This window comes from Xyrauchen texanus, chromosome 6 (assembly GCF_025860055.1).
Source record: "Xyrauchen texanus isolate HMW12.3.18 chromosome 6, RBS_HiC_50CHRs, whole genome shotgun sequence".
NCBI lineage: Eukaryota > Metazoa > Chordata > Actinopteri > Cypriniformes > Catostomidae > Xyrauchen > Xyrauchen texanus.
Window position 1 is genome coordinate 36,539,109 of NC_068281.1, and position 18,021 is coordinate 36,557,129.

General features: G+C 40.9%; 1 protein-coding gene across 2 annotated transcripts in view; it reads right to left on the reverse strand.

The window, feature by feature from the left end:
- Window positions 1-136: 136 nt before the first annotated feature.
- LOC127645501 (receptor-interacting serine/threonine-protein kinase 2-like) overlaps window positions 137-18,021 on the reverse strand; it is a 29,073-nt gene continuing 11,188 nt past the window's right edge. For both annotated transcript variants that reach the window (XM_052129142.1, XM_052129143.1), the window contains exons 5-11: window positions 14,229-14,278; window positions 13,269-13,430; window positions 7,539-7,624; window positions 7,194-7,286; window positions 7,010-7,103; window positions 6,689-6,910; window positions 137-3,829 (exon numbers count right to left, since the gene is read on the reverse strand). In XM_052129142.1, the coding sequence (XP_051985102.1) occupies window positions 3,447-3,829; window positions 6,689-6,910; window positions 7,010-7,103; window positions 7,194-7,286; window positions 7,539-7,624; window positions 13,269-13,430; window positions 14,229-14,278 (1,090 nt within the window). In that variant the 3' untranslated portion in view covers window positions 137-3,446. The remainder of the gene's footprint in view (window positions 3,830-6,688; window positions 6,911-7,009; window positions 7,104-7,193; window positions 7,287-7,538; window positions 7,625-13,268; window positions 13,431-14,228; window positions 14,279-18,021) is intronic.

Consider the following 18,021-nt stretch of genomic DNA (forward strand, 5'->3'; position numbering starts at 1 on the left):
AAGGACACTATTGTAAAAAGAGATCACCTTAATCTGGATTAGTAACCGCCATTGTGTAAATGCAGTTCTGGCAGAGCTCATACTTTTTGTGCACCAGGTAACACAAAACAAGAGAACAAACACACTTTCAGGAAATTCTACACATTTTAATAACACTTTCAAGTTTAGCATTTGTGGAAGTTCCTCATAGTACCAGTGAACTGCTACTTATCCATTGCTACATAAGATATACATTATTGTCATTTTAGATTTAATATTTGATGACAAGACATTTGTCTTCAATCTAACAGCTCAAAAGGCAAGAACGAACACTGATTGATATCACTAATAATGTCAATGCAACTAAATATATATTTAAAAAAGTAATATGCATGAAAATGTTTTAACAAGCAACGTGTTCTGTATCCAGACCTATACAAACCATTTCGGCAATTAAACATTTTACTGACATATCGCTGAGCTATGTGCTAATGCTCAATGTATATTCAGCCTCTGAATAATTTAAAGATGCATTTAGCCACATAGCAATAACTGGATTGGCACAGCACTTAGAAACATTATAAATGACATGTTCAAATGAAAAGCTCTACAGAAAAATATAACTACCCAATATGAACCACTTAAGGAGCATGAAAATGTTAGCCATGACTTCATAAATAAATACAAAACAATTACAGTTCATATATACTGTTGATATTGTAACTGGTCCCAAACCTTAGAGGTTAAAAAAAAACTAAACAAAAAAAAACATTTCTAGAGAGTCAGTGACATCAAGATGATACCATCAAACAACAACTAATCAACAAGGTAAGAATGGTGTCTTTTGACACAGACTCACTTTTTGTACAGAAACTGAATTATTCTGATATATGTGAGACCCAAGGAATTACAAAAGTCCAAAATTGCAGCTTCAAAAAAGGGAACATAAAAAGAAAAGAATCAATTTCTGGACACTCCATGTGCTAAACAGTGAAATCAAATGGGAAACGTTTTTAAAATAAAGGTCACCTCTAGATACTGGTAGAAATTCCGTAATAAAAAAGGCCTCTAAACTCACTCTGTTCACCCAGAGGGGAAATCTACATTGTAGAAGCATGCAAAAATCAATATCACAGGCATTTCAAAGCTATTTCAATAAGTTCAACACTGATAAATGTTTTGCCTCTTCTGTCTTTTTTTGTCAAAGACTTCATTCATAATGCATATGATTGGATTAATTGTGTTTTGTGTTGAAACACAAAGAAGCTCAAAGCAAATTCACAAATTTAATTCATAATCCAGAATTTATATTTTAGTTCTGCTTGAAGATCAGAAGAGCCTGTATTTATAATGCTAACTCAATGCATTGCTTTGGTCTCATTTCTAAATAATTTCAAACTTAAATAATACTTAAGACTAATCAGAAACATATTCATTTTGTATTCAAATCTTGAAACTCCATGCTGGTCCGAAGTCTGAACATGAAACTCTGTTGTACAAACGGTGCAAAAGGAGTCACGAGTTCCTTGATAAAAGCATCTAGAAGACTTTTTTCCAAACATACTGAGCTGTGGTGATGCAAACCTCTGCATATTTTAGATGGTTGCTTAATGCTTAAGTTGATTACACTTTAAGTTAGGAAAAGTGCTGTAAACTGCAATCCATGTTTAATGCTACATGTGGAGCCAGTGTCACAGGTGTCTGTATTAAACACAATGCAAACCAGGCTGTCTGAATCTCACAAAACCCATCAAGAACATATCCAGGTCATATTTCACCTCTAAAAAAATAAGAAATATATTTGACAATAAGGCTATTTTAGGAACATTAAGATTTTCTGCACTGAGACAATTTCAAGACAATTTAGCACCCCAACCTCCATTATTATTACTATAATTTTGAAGATCTTTGATTTTTAATGGGAATGACAACACGGCTGTGAGGGATAGACTGTCTCTTCAATGGGTTGTCCTGCAGTTTAAAGTGTTTTTGGATCGTTCTGTGGACAAAACTTCTGTCCGAGAACATTCAGAATGCAAAGAACTCCAGACAACTTGAGTTGTGGAAAATCAGATGTGATCAAGGAGCTTTATACCATTCGTGCCATTGAAGAAATGGTAAGTCCATCCCCTCACAGCCTCGTTGTCATTCCCTTTAAAATTAAAGATGGGCTACCGTGAATAAGGTCCATTATGTGTGCGGTCTAGTATTGCTCATAATCAGGATGCTACAGTACAAAAACATGAAAAAGCAAGGAAAGACATATTCATGAGACACATCATTGTCTCAATGCCAACCTGTTCTGATGATAAATTGGTAGAGATTCTTTCCATAATCAAAGTGGACAAGTCTCCAATTTACTGCCCATTCTGACAGACCAGGGTTCATTAGTATTTTAGAACGAAAAGGAGCTGTAGTCATAAAAGCCAAAAAGAGATCTCCGGAGAAACCATTATGAAAGTAAGAATAACTGTGCACTGTCAAACAACATGGACTGTAACCCACACACAGAATCAAACACAAAGTAAAACAACTGTCAAAATGACCAGACCTCAATTAGTCTCACTGGTTTACATGAAGGAAGACAGAAACTTCAAGTCTGCATATGCAATCGTGCAGTTATGTTGATGTCCCCTTTAAGGGTGGAAAGAGGACACTGCCTCGCTGGAGTCGATTTTTACCTCATATGGTTGAACGTTTTTGTAAAATGTGCTGGCATGAAAGATGCTAATGATGAGGCAGGATTGATTACTTATAGGGATAGTTCACCCTAAAATTGGGATTTACTCACCATGGCATTCCAAACCTGTATGACTTTCTTCAGTAGAACATAAATTGAGAAATGTACATTTTATGATGCACAAGCAGTATGGACTACTTATATTATACTTTTTTAAAGCTTTAAAATGAGTCACTATATCCACTGCCATTGTATAGAAAAGACAGACAAAATTCTCCTTTTGTTTTCCACTTAAGAAAGTCAAAGACATGAGTTAATAACAGGATTAGAGACTTATTTTTGAGTAAACTACACTTTTAAATGTTTCACTGCTATCAAAGTAGCAGCAACCAGATTCTTTTGACAGGTGAAATCAAGTTTAAACATGACGTTGTGGGACAGCCACAATAATTTAGGCATTCAAGTTAAGTCAATGACTCCACCTCAAACTCAGCAGCAGAAGTCAACATGAGCTGTACTAAACTAGGTCCATTTAAGTCTCTCTTGCCATGGCAAATTGTTCAATGGATGTAGTATGCAATTGTTCAAAAGTTCATACCATACAAATTGTGTCACGAGCACCAACACCATCCACCAAGACATGTCCTGGCCCACAAAGTATAGGCAAAGCAACACGAATAAAGTAACAGCAAGTGAACAGGAACCGTTCTTCAGCAGAATCGTAAACTGAGAGGACTCGCATTTCTCCAGTTCAAAAGCAGGGATTAAGAGTCGGATTGGGAGAAGGTCAGAAGATGTTTCGAGTATTGTTGAAGGAGTTGGAGAGGAAGGGGGCACTGGGGGTGGTATAGGGAGGTGGAGGGCTGCTGTTACAGAGGTCAGGGTAGGGCCGCAGCCCCATTTGTTTGTTGTCCTGGAGTTTACGCACCACCACACGGCAGAACTCCTCGCAATGCCGCTCGCAGGTGTCCAGAAGCTTCCGCACTTTGGCGGTATGTGTGGGTTGGTTCACGACCAGTTCGTAGTCCTCGCGCATGAGCATCTCGCGGGCCAACAGTGCATCTAAACTCTGGTTGAGACATGCCTCCGTCATTTGCCGCACAACGTCCTCACGTCGGGATGCGATCCAGCGTGCCGCAGGACCTTGAGAGTCCAATGCTGTGGATAAATCTGTAGATATAATCAGTAGGTGGACATTAAGAATAGACCCCTAATCTAGGAATGTCAAAAGTACTGGTACTGGAAAAACTGACTGAATACGGTATGTGGGTGGCAAGATTACAAAACCTAATATGGTGCTGGCTTAACATGAGATAATTTGCATTTAATGCACTTCTTATGGTCATAAATGTTTATAAAAGCACAAAAGAATGTGATTTAATTGCATTAAAAGGAATAAATCAACCAAAAATTCAACTTCTCTCATCATTTACTCACACTCATACCATTCCAGATGTCAATGACTTACTTCTTCAGAACAAAAAGGACATAATGGCAGCATACAAGTAATTCATAAGACTTCACTGGTTAAATCAATTCCTTCAGAAGCAATATGAGGTGTGGGTGAGAGACAGATCGATAATTAAGTCCTTTTTTACTATAAAGTTTTCAGCACTTTTAGAGCAAAAGCAAAGTGCTGCAGGTTAACACATTTGTGCAATTCTAAACAGTAGCAAATATAATTCATCCTTGTGCTCATTTTATGAAAAACTGTAAAATATGCATTATTTTAAAATTGCATTAAACATTTTAAATCTACTGGAATACAATAGGTGTTTGGTTGAAATGGTGGTTCCTCTGATAAACAAAACCAAAACACAAGCTATTTTAGAGCAAATACAAAACTAATATATATATATATATATCGCTCATCCCTATGTTCATAGTACAATTGTAGTTAAATACATTGTGCCTTTGTATCCTTACTAGTGTCAATATACAAGCCAAACCTTAACTATAAAATCTGACTACAAATGTAATATATTGCTTTTTTGACTCCAATAAGGCAATAAATAAGAATTAACTAAATAATATATTATTATTGTTAATAATAAAAATAACATAATCTATACTTCATACCCCATAATGACAAAGCAAAAAACTGATTTATTTAAAAGAATAAACAGAAATATCACACTGAAATAAGTATTCAGACCCATAACTCAGTACTTTGTTGAAGCACCTTTGGCAGCGATTACAGCCTCAAGTCTTTTTGGGTATGATGCGACAAGCTTTGCACACCTGGATTTGGGGATTTTCTGCAGATCCTCTCAAGCTCTGTCAGTTTTGATGGTGACTGTCAGTGTACAGCCATTTTCAGATCTCTCCAGAGATGTTGGATTGGGTTAAAGTCCGGGCTCTGACTGGGCCACTCAAGGACATTCACAGAGTTGTCCCTAAGCCACTCTTGCATTTTCTTGGCTGTGTGCTTTGGGTCATTGTCCTGTTGGATGGTGAACCTTCGGCCCAGTCTGAGGTCTTGAGCACTCTGGACCAGGTTATCATTAAGGATATTTCTGTAATTTGCAGCATTCAGCTTTCCTTCAACCCTGACCAGTCCCCCAGTCCCTGCTGCTGAAAAACACCTCCACTGCATGATGCTACCACCACCATGCTTCACAGTTGGGATGGTATTGCGCAGGTGATGAGTGGTGCCTGGTTTCCTTCAGACATGATGATTGGCATTGAGGCCAAACAGTTCAATCTTAGTTTCATCAGACCAAAGAATCTCACAATCTGAGATTCCTTTAGGTGCTTTTTGCAAATTCCAAGCAGGCTTTCATGTGTCTTGCACTGAGGAGAGGCTTCCGTCTGGCCACTCTGCCATACAGCCCAGATCAGTGGAGTGTTGCAGTGATGGTTGCCCTTCTGCAAGTTTCTCCCATCTCCACACATGATCTCTGGAGCTCAACCAGAGTGACCATTGAGTTCTTGGTCACCTCGCTTACCAAGGCACTTCTCCCCCTATGAAGAGTTCTGGTTGTTCCAAACTTCTATTAAAATAATTATGGAGGCCACTGTGCTCTTGGGAACCTTCAATACAGCTGGTATATTTTGTAGCGTTCCCCAGATCTGTGCCTCGACACAATCCTGTCTCTGATCTCTGTAGGCAGTTCATTTGACCTCATGGCTTGGTTTTTGCTCTGATATGCATTTTCAGCTGCGAGTCCATATATAGACAGATGTGTGCCTTTCCAAATCATGTAAAACAAATATTTAATCGGTGTAGAAATATTTAAAAGATGATCCAGAGAAATGGGATGTACCTGGGCTAAATTTCAAATGTCATAGCAAAGGGTCTGAATACTTAATTCAATGTGATATTTCAGTTATTTATTTGTAATAAATTTGCAAAGTTATAAAGGGTTTTTGCTTCATCATTATGGGGTATGCAGTGTAGATTGATGTGATTTTTCTTTTTTTGTTTTCAGCAACAAAATATGAAAAAAAAAAAAAAATTCTGAATGCACTGTACAGTATAATATATATATATATATATATATATATATATTTATTAGGGATGTTCTGACACAATTTCACTGATTTTGTCTAATAAGAAACCTATAGAAACCTGTTTATGCAACCCATTTACAGTCAAATAATTAAATCTATTCCAACAGCAAAGTCCAGCTCTAAATTGTGCTGAAAGGGGCAAGATTGCGGTACATGGAATATTGAGCATGACACGGATAGATATATGCAGACACACACACACACACTAAATATTTATTTATATCCACTCGACATAGAAATACAAAAAAGGACATAAATAGTTCAGATGCATGTTTGCGAGAAACTTTCTACAAGCCTGTGTACATGACCTAGACTCCCAAAAATAAAGATTACGAGTTGACACTTATACCAATGTTGTTAATACACTGAACTAGCGGTTGATATTTAAACAGTTTAGTGAAAAAGTTCTCCTCTACACTATGGTCAAACGCACACCCCACTTCCAGCACAAAATGTATTTTTCATTTGACATGCAGATGTTCCAGATGTTCAGGGTATAACTGAATGTGTGGATACCTTGTGGGTGTGACTGCAGAGTGAGTGGTTGTATGGCAAGAGCCAGGTCGCTCTCATTCGACGACTGTGGTTTAATGGGTATGTTGAAGTCAGACACTAGCTGGGCCGTCGGGTACTCTGGGCTCAGGTTGTTCCGGGAGCAGTAGTCCACCAGAGGCTTTGGAGGATCCAGTGGAATTGACATTAATGACAACTGTGGGCCACCCCGAGCAGCTGACTGACCTGATGAACATGTACAACAGTAGCGGTAAACTAAACAAAGTTAAAAATATCTAAAATGCAAATAAGATTAGATTCAATGTGTTAAGTGGTGATTCCTGCCTTGAGAAGGATTCGATATGGTAAGGAAGCCCGGATGGGACATTTCTGCTTCCTGGGAAGAGGAGGAGCCTGATCCAGATGTGGAACTGTTGTCCTGTCATGTAACAAGAACAACAACATATAAACCCTCAAATCACCAGACGAAAAAGATTGGATAAAGATTGGATAAAGAATTGAAACTGACTGGCCATGGGACATTGTGTTCCTTCACAATCTTTTCCTCCATTCTTTTTCCAGTTGTATGAGCTGATGAGCAGCTGTTTGCTGGCCTCGTATACTGGGGTAACAGAAGGAAAAATAAATTGCAATATTATAGAGGAATGTGCAACCTCAGAACCAGAGATTAAACTAAAGCAAAGACATATAACAGGCAGAAATACAGTTTCAAGTGTTAGACAAAAAAAAAAAAAAAAAAAGAAATGGTGTGATAAAGAACCCTGTGTGACCCATACTCTAAAATTAACAAATAAAAAGATCTTGGCTCTAAAACCCATCTATTCATGGTTAGTTTAACCACTTCAAAACTTACTTTTGTCCGTTTGACTGTCAGCACTGCTTCTAGGACATCAATCTCGTCAAAACCTCTTAGCATGGGCTCCAACTCAATAAGGCAATCTTAAAGGTACAGACAAAGTAGCTTTTGAGACACTTCGAGCATTGTAGAAGTAGATAAAGATATTATTTGTGTGCATAAGTTAAGTCTTTTGAACTAGGGCTGTCGATTTAAATGCATAAACATCTGGTTGCATATATGTATATTTAAATACAGCTTGGCATTAGGAAAATGTGTCAGTTTGAATGATTTATTAAAAGAAAGGTTTAATAAAGAGTCATTTTCAACTACACTGGATGCGCTGTCTGTTTTGATTTACTAAAAAAAAAAAAAAAAAAAAGTGGTTCATAGTCATTTATTTGTCAGATTACACTGGTAGCTCAGTTTTGATTCACCAAAAAGAATCGATTTGCAAGAGTGAATCAGAATACAGACACTGGGTGTTGTGTTCTGCCCGCGAGGACAAACTCATTTGAAAGACGTACTTGCCATTTCTTTTTTTACGGTGTACAGGTTTTTTTCTCACCAACATTCAATTCAGACTGCAAACGGACATTCACAACTTGGGAAAATATATATATTTTTTTTGTTGTGGGGCTGTAGATTCTGCAGTTGGGGAACACCACTGCTGGAATCAGTGCTAGACAATTGTGTTTATCATGAAGCTGAGAAGTGTGTGCAGCTTCTGTTTATTTGTTGTTTTTGAACTAGTGCTTGAGTAACATCATCCATCTGCAACACTGGCGCAGGTGCGCTTTAGTCAGAGTGGAACAAATGCGGTTAAAGCATTTACATGCCTGTATGAAGCGATTAAAATAGAAGCACTCCACATATCTTACTGCGATTATCATTACTCTGATTATCAGCATAATCGCAATATCATAATCTTAATTTTCAATTTACATGAGCAACCACTGGAAAACTAACTGAAGTCTAACTTTCCTGATGTTACAACACAACTCTGCAACAAGGAGATGGGATTGTTGTATGCATGCAAATTTACTGTCACTAATTTGGCATGTTACTTGATAATAAATGTAATACAAAGTAAAATACCAGCAGACTATACTGAAAAGCAGATGTATTGATGGACTTGTGATTGCTTGATACAGATGAACTCATGGAGTGGATTTATAGATGCTGACGGACAACAAAAGACTCGGATGCAGTCATTTTATAAGACTTTTTTTAAATTGTAAACTCAGCAAAAAAAAAAAAAAGAAACGTCCCATTTTCAGGACACTGCATTTTAAAGAATTTTGTAAAAATCCAAATAACTTTACAGCGCTTCATTGAACAAGCATGTTAAACATTGTTTAAACCCTTTACAATAAACCATAAACAATTAATGAACATGCACCTGTGGAATGGTCGTTAAGACACTAACAGCTTACAAACGGTAGACAATTAAGATCAGTTATAAAAACTTAGGACACTAAAGAGACCTTTCTACTGACTCTGAAATACACCAAAAGAAACATCCCCTGGATCCCCGCTCATCTGCGTGAACGTGCCTTAGGCATGCTGCATGGAGGCATGAGGACTGCAGATGTGGCCAGGGCAACAAATTGCAATGTCTGTACTGTGGGACATTTAAAGCGGCACTACAGGGTGACAGGAAGAACAGCTGATTGTCCTCGCAGTGGCACCACGTGTAACAACACCTGCACAGGATCGGTACATCTGAATATCACACCTGTGGGACAGGTACAGGATGGCAACAACAACTGTCTGAGTTACACCAGGAATGCACAATCCCTCCATCAGTGCTCAGACGGTCCACAATAGGTGGAGAGGCTGGACTGGGGAACATGTAGGCATGTTGTAAGGCAGGTCCCTACCAGATATCACCAGAAACAATGTTGCCTATGGGCACAAACCCACCTTCGCTGAACCAGACAGGACTGGTAAAAGTGCTCTTCACTGAAGAGTCGTGGTTTTGTCTCACCAGGGATGATGGTCGAACTTGCATTTATCGTCGAAGGAATGAGCATTACACCGAGGTCTAAACTCTGGAGCGGGATCGATTTTGAGGTGGAGGGTCAGTCATGATCTGGGGCAGTGTATCACAGAATCATCAGACTGAGCTTGTTGTCCTAGCAGGCAATCTAAATGCTGTGCATTACGGTGATGACATCCTTCTCCCTCATGTGGGACCCTTCCTGCAGGCTCATCCTGACATGACCCTCAAGCATGACAATGCCACCAGCCATACAGCTCGTTCTGTGCGTGATTTCCTGAAAGACAGGAATGTCCGTGTTCTGCCATGGTCAGCGAAGAACCCGGATCTCAATCCCATTGAGCACGTCTGGGGTGTGTTGAATCGGAGGGTGAGGGCTAGCGCCATTCCCCCCAGAAATGTCCGGGAACTTGCAAGTGCCTTGGTGGAAGACTGGGGTAACATCTCGCAGCAAGAACTGGCAAATGTGGTGCAGTCCATGAGGAGGAGATGCACTGCAGTACTTAATGCAGCTGGTGGCCACACCAGATACTGACTGTTACTTTTGATTTAAAAGCAGTTGAAAGTGAGAGGATGTTTCGTTTTTTGCCAAGTTTGTTAGTGCTGTTAGGTTTCTGAAATGAGTACTTGTTCAGTGGTCAAGGAAATAAATAGGGCAGAGTATCACCAACCACCTCATTATGTGATACATATTGCGATATACAAGCCATGATTCGATATAATTGCAATACATTATGATTATATTGCATATATACATTGCTTTGATAAAGTATTTGCCCCCTTCCTGATTTCTTTTATTTGTGTATTTTTCCATACTAAATTGTATTACATCTTAAAACATGATTAACATAAAAAAGCAACCAGAGTAAACACAAAATACAGTTTTCAAAAATATGCATTTTTTAATGAAGCAAAAAGGTTATCCAGCAACCTATAACACCCATGTGAAAAACGAAATGCCCCATTAAACTTAATAGCTGATTGTGCCACCTTAAGCAGTAACAACTGCAATCAAACGCTACAGATAACTGGAGATCTGTCTTTCAAAATTCTGTGGTGGAATTTTGGCCCACTCTTCTTTGCAGAGCTGCTTTAGTTCAGCCACACTAGACGGTTTTTGAGCATGAACTGCCCATTTAAGGTCCTGCCACAGCATCTCAATCGGGTTCAAGTCAAGAATTTCTGGTAGAGAACAGAATTCATGTTTCCCTCAATTATTGCAAGTCGCCCTGAAGCAGCAAAGCATCCCCTCACCATCACACTACGACCAAAATGCTTGACCTTAGATATGATGTTCTTTTTGTGGAATTGTTTGTTTGATTTACTCCAGATGTAACAGGAACCCTGTCTTTCAAACAGTTACACTTTCGACTCATCAGTCCACAGAACATTCTCCCAAAAAGTCTGAGGATCATCAAGGCGTTTTGGTAAAATTCAGACAAGCCTTAAATGTTCTTCTTGGCTAGCAGTGGTTTTTGCCTAACCACTCTTCCATGGATGGCATACTTGGCTAATATCTTTCTGTTAGTGGAATCATGAACAGGGAACTTTTATTTGAGAGAGCCCTGCAGTTCCTTGGATGTTGTCCTTGGCTTTTGTTGTGATTTCCAGGATGAGTCGTCGCTGTGCTCTTGGAGGAATTTTGGAAGGTCTGCTACTTCTGGGAAGGTTCACTACTGTGCAAAGTTTTTTCTATTTGTAGATAATGGCTCTCACTGTGGTTCTTTGGAGTCCCTTTGAAATAGCTTTGTAATCCTTCCCAGACAAATGCATTTCAAATCACCTTTTTCCTCATCATTTCAGAAATGTATTTTGACCTTGGCATAGTGTGTTACTGGGTGAGACATTTTAGCCAACTTCATGCTGCTGAAAATGTTCTATTTAGATGTTGATTTGATCGAACAGGGCTGGCAGTAATCAGGCCTGGGTGTGTCTAGTCCAGCTGAACTTCATTATGAATGCAGTTTCATAGATTTGTGGATTTAATAACTAAGGGGGAAAATAATTTTTCACACAGGCTCAGTTGATACTGGAAAACTTTTTGCTTCAATAAATAACATTATCATTTAAAAACTGTATTTTGTGTTTACTCAGATTGCTTTTGTTTTAGGTTCGATTTTGATTTAATTTTTAAATTTAGAATGAGATTATATACAAAATGAAAAGATATCAGGATGGTGGCAAATACTTTATAACAGCACTGTATAGTATTTTGTTACATGTTTGTTGTTTACATGCCTAATTTGTACCATTTACAAGTATTTACTTCAATATGTAGAACAAGTGCTAAAATGGTACCCTCTCTTTAAGACCAGTGGCAGCGAATCTGACAATAGTGTTTGCTTGGCCGAATGGCTTTTTACAGCATCCATGCCATGTGTGATTAGAATGAAATGTTTCTTTTTATTAAATAACTGAGTGTAGAGAACAAAGGATATTAAAAGGGACATTATTAAAAAAATGGTTTGCTTGTATCTGGTCTTTGGATTCACATTACATAGAAAGAGTCAAAACTTTTACTCTCAGCACGCAGTGAAAAGATCTCTGTGCTGAACTTCTATGCCACTACACCACTCGAATGGTGCATGATGCACTGAAAATAACAATATATCATGATACATGGATCAAAGTATCGATACAATATTGTGAGAAAAAGTATTGTGATATATCAATATTTGATTGTATTGAATAAACAGTCCAACAGACTGTTGACATGTTTTTTTAAAAATATATTTTATGGTGCATGTATGTGTTAATAAGTGAATACAACATTAAAACTCTAAATTATTTAAGAATGCATGTAGCCTCAAGTATGTAGCCTATATTGTGACCCTTCTCTTTAGACACTTGCTTTCTAGCAAGACATGATGCATTAGACCAGTGCTTTAGCAATGTCACCGCTTATGTAAGGAGCGACAGTGTTAGAGACGCAAAATAATGCCATTTGCATTTCGGATTAATGGGTTTATGAATGTTTATACACGTGTAACATCATAAGTTCAGTAAAAGTGTGCTTCCCTGCATGCGCTCACAATAAACTCAAGCGTCAGCTGCAAAATAATGGATGCACGAGAGAGAGAGAGAGAGAGAGATGATTTTGACTCACACAGATTCTGCTGTTTTAAGTGTCTCCTCTATTCAAGCCCCAACATTTAATATTTCAGCAAATGAAATTTAAGACTTCTTGTAATTTGTTCAAGATGTTTAAGACTTTTTATGGTCTTAAATTATTAAAAGTAAATTTAAGACTTAAGGACCCGTGGATACCCTTTAAAAACTTTGTATTCGTGAGTAACACAGTGTCTTCATGATAGATCAATGCGGTCACTTCCAGCTCAGATACTCATCATGCCCTAGTCCTATTACACCATATCAAGAAAAATGGTTACCAGTATTGTATTTGGATAAAGTGACGCATATTATTGACCATTTTGCCCTCTCTTTCTGCACACACAGCCATTTCCTCATAATCCTGATTAATCCACATCTAAACGTTGTGACAATTTTCAATGGAGAAATCTTTTGAGTAGGCAAAGAAAGTGATGTCAAAATTCATTTTACTCATTTCTAATGCTAGACTGCCAGATCATGAGCAGACAATGACTATGACACAATTCTGGTTAGATGTTTCTCCACAAAAAAAAACAAGCACAAGTCACTCTCTGGATTGGGACATCATGAATAACGTCATGATTCACAGAGATTGGGTAAAGCAGTGGAAATGCGATGTGCAAGCCGACACTCACAAAGGAAAGAAGGCCGTTCATCTGGGTTGGCGGTCCAGCCACAGGTCATGAGGTTGATGAGGGTCTCTCTGCTGGGAATGTCTGCAGACAGACTATCCATGCCCGTGTCAGGCCGAGATCCTCGCAGAACACCGAACATGATCTGTATGGGGTTGGTGGCCTCTGCCCAAACAGAAAAATAAATGTCACAGGATGAAAGAATGTTGCCTGAATAGATCACTACAGCAGTTTATGAAATTGAGAAGTAACCTAGAGAAATGTGCCATGATTTTCTTTACATCAAAAACATGACTCATGTCACGTGGCAAATCTGGCCACAGCTTAGTGCCGATTATGCCAATTGTTATGCTTTTGTTTTATAGTTCTCTAGTATTTAATAGCTGCATATTACTTAGCAAATCTGCAATACTGATACTACATATGTAGGAGATAATGTATTGTCAGTCAATCATTATTACAAAATAAACCCAGACTGGGTGATCAAGACCAGACACAAAGTAGACATACAGTATAATAAAAAATAAAAAAAATCCACTATTGAAAATAATTTCAATTTGTATTTTTCTAATGTCATACTGTTTCTTATTACAAATTATAAAAAATATTAACACCTTACCAAATAATTACCAAATTACTATCCCAAAAGTTTATTTCCATCTTAAAATTAGATTAAAATGTTTAAGATTTTTCATGTAGACTTTTTGTATAGCCCCGTAAATGGATATGAATATTTTGATTTGAGATTATTTTATAACGTGAGAAAAAAATAAATAAATAGCAGATGATATGGGAGACATAAAATTAGCATAGCTATGTAGGAAATAACTTGCCTAGGTCAGTGGTCAATTATAGAGTATAGTGGTCACTATACAAAAATCTTTCACATTTTTATAAAGTGTGTGGTTAATAAAACGCAATACCATGTGAATCATACAGCTATGAATGCCCAATGTTCCCTACCTTCATATGGTATCCGCCTTGAAAGCACCTCCCACATGATGATGGCGTAACTGAAAGAGGAAGCATAGAACAGATGAGTGAGTGGTTTCCCTGCTGCCATGCCATCTCTACATCCACACTGGGCAATCCCCTTCAGAGAAAAGCACTCTCCTATTAGTCCAATGATTTCAACATGCCCTCTGACTAAGGTCAGAAAACATTGGCTAAAAAGGTAAGATGAGGACAAGACTGGTTGTCCAGTAATTTTCAGTGCTGGGAAATAGTAAAGAGTGCCTACACACTAGAGAAAGCTCCACAAAAAAAAAAGCTCCACCCATGGGAATGTGAAAGCAAAAATCCAGTGGCAACACAGACTGATCTAACAGTGAAATCGGAAGAGTAGTTAGAATTTTCTTTAGCTAATCGGTCAGTGATTACTGAAATGCGAAACACTGCCCCCAGTGGGCAAAGCGGCAAGTGACGTTCGACTTATGGGTTCTCTTTCTAACATTCGTTCGGTATCTCACTATGGGAACGCCTCTGGGCGTGACCGATCACGGAAGCACCTATTACACCACGTCTGCCAACCCTGGCAGACCAATCGCTGCAGCGATCAGGGAGTCACCTCCCTGTATATAAACTGCAGTCACCTGCCGTTTCGTCATTCTCGCTCTCTTCCCCGTGGAAGATTTCGGAAGCTGTCCTCAGCAGATTTTGGGAACGATTGCTTAACTGTTTTCTGACGGAGCCTTCAGGTAACGCCCCAAACGCAGATCATTCCCTTGGTTGTTGAGTGACCCGCCGCTTTAGAGCGTGAGAACTAACGTGTTAAGACGAAGTTTTCCTGCTCTTAAGTTTTATTTAAACGAGAGCTCTCTCATCGCAGCACAGCTCCGTACAAGTCGCTGCGCTGTGTGATAACTTACCGTACGAAGAGAGTGCAGGCTCTATCATGGCCACCGCGATAGAACCGGAGAGCCCCGGAGGAAGAGGTCGCCCTCCGCATCCGTGGTGCTTGTGGAATGTGGATTTCTGCCAAGGATGCCCACGGCCTCTGCATTTCTTGTCTGGGCGCTAAACACGCTCAGGCAGCGCTGTCCAACCCCGAGGGCTGCCCGCGACTGCGCGATGTTCTCGACTAAAACCCGAGAAAGGAGGCTCCGCGTGGCAGTCGGTGGAAAGGCGGACCCATGCCTCTCTGCTCAACCCAGAGAGGAACCCATGGATTGTCCCCAAACCACCAGCTCATGGGCAGAGATGATGGAGAAAGTGTCACCCGCCCTTCCTCCGCTGTTCGAGGATCCACTAGCGGAAGAGGAAGAGGACGATGATGAGGTGTTGTCGAATATCCTTGAAGACGAGGATGACGACGATGAAGATGCTATTCTTCCCCCGAACCAAGCCAGGCCGCCGAGTGCACAGGATGAGAGTTCACCCTCCCCTGTTCAGGTGGACACAGACTTGATCGAAGTCTGTCGTAGGGCCGCGGCTAGATTGTCAATTGACTGGCCATCCCAACAGACAGGTCAGGGGGCCGCAAGGGACCTGTATGATGGAAAGAGACTTCCGCCTCGCCTCCCGCCAACGAGGCAGTTCATTCCGGCAGTTCCCGCCTGTGTGGCGGAGATGAAAAAGTTTTGGGACAAGCCTTTTTCTCATCGAGTGCCCGCCAAGGGTTTCTCAAGGCTGGACGCTCAGGGAATGGAGGATCTAGGGATGGCAGACCCTCCCCGGTGGAAACCTCGGTTGCAAATCACTTGCATCCAGGCCGCAGAACGGCGCTCTCTTCAACCGGAGCTTGTTGCTAGGAAAACAGAGCGCTACGCCTCTGTTTTTCAAAAGATCTACAAATCCACTGCACTGTCTGTCCGTGCTCTGAACGCCACGTCCCTCCTCACAGCCTATCAAGCGGAATTATTAGAGGAGATGGGTCGTCAGCTGGACTCGGATCTCCCAACCCGGTGCTCTGGGAGGAGATTTGCGTTATCGCAGATTTGAACCTCGCGCACGCCCCGCGGAGCAGTTCAAGGGTGCGGACGGAGTATGGGTCTAGCAGTTGTGGGAGAGAGATCGTTGTGGCTGGGTTTGTCAGGGCTCTCTGAAAAGGAGAAAGCCGAAGCTTTTGGATGCCCCTATTGACCCAAAAGCCATGTTCGGCGCGACGGTGACAGCGATGAGGCAGCAGTGTGACCTGCGAAAGAAGGAGGGCTGAAGCTTTCCAGGTCTGCCTCCCCAGAAAGCCGGCGGCTCGGCCTTATCACACGAGTCGGCCAACTTTCAGACCTTCAGGAAGAGGAGGACATTCAGATTATCAGCCGTCCCGCCCCGCCTCCACAACAGTCGAAAGCAGCGCAGCTTCACAGCCGAAGCCCGGCTTCGTGAGACCTAAACAGTCTTTCGCGGCCGCAGCAGCTAAACATCGACCGGCTGCCCCCCAGGGGAGCAAGAAGAGACGGTCGACCTGATACGCCAGTTCGACATCTAGAAGGGTTGGGAGACAGCACCCAGGGTTTATCTGTCCCAGCCCTTCAAAACGATTCCTCTCTCTCCCGCGGGAAAAGGAGAAGGAATTCAGAGGTGAAATGTGTTCGCTTGGACGGTTCAATGTCCAGCGTGTGCGGGAATGTGGCCGAAGTTCTGTTAGTGCCCCCAAGAGATCGCCTCCCTCCACCTTTGAGGTTTGTTACGAGGGAGGAAGGTTTAACGCTCACAATCACGACTTCAAAAATAAAGTTTTCTCTGGCGCATCCAGGTCAAGCACCGAGGGCTTAGAGTTTAAGAGAAAAAAGAAAATATCTCAAAAGATTAAATCAATCACAGATAAAGACCAACATAACTCCTTTACTGGAGCGGTCTTCCCTCCGCCGCTAGAGTGTGCTACGGCACCTCTGGTGAGCTGACTGACGGGAAGGGCCCACTCGCTACGCAGGCAGTGAACTGGCGCGCATGCGCAGTTCATCCCTGGGTGTTAACCACCATAGAGAAGGGTTACAGGCTTCAATTCGCTGTGAAACCTCCTCTATTCAATGGAGTGGTAATTTCAGTGGCCAAAGGGGAAGCAGCTCTTGTATTAGAGGAGGAAATAGCCTCTCTAATAAGAAAGGGAGTGATAAGAGCGATTTCAACGGAAGAGAGCCACGAGGGCTTCTACTCCCGCTATTTTGTGATTCCCAAGAGAGGGGGGGGTCTTCGTCCTATTCTGGATTTACGAGGCCTCAACAGACACCTCAGGAAATACAAATTCAAAATGCTGTCTATCAGAACATTGTGTCAAAATATTCGTCGAGGAGACTGGTTCACAGCAGTAGATCTCCTGGACGATATTTTCATATAGATATTTTTCCCAAGCACAGGAAATATCTGAGGTTCAGCCTATCAGGGCACGGCTTACTGAGTATATGAGAATACCATTTGGCCTAGCTCTAGCTCCTCGGGTATTCAGCAAGTGTGTAGAAGGAGCCCTGACTCGCTGAGGGATCAGGGATCAGGATTTCATCATATCTGGACGATCTGCTAATCTCCGCGCCGTGCCCTCGCAGGCAGAGAGAGATACACACAGACTGGTGATGCACCTGGAAAGATTGGGTTTCAAGATAAACCAACCGAAAAGTTGTCTATCTCCGGCTCAGGAAATAGTCTACCTAGGTCTCAGGTTGAATTCTGTGACGCTTCGAGCTTTCCTATCGGAGGATCGCATCGAGACTTTTCACAGCTGCCTTTCCCTTTTCCAACAAGGAAAATCAGTCCAGTTCAGAATGTGCCTTCGGCTATTAGGACTGATGGCCTCAACGGTGTCCGTGGTTCCCCTGGGACT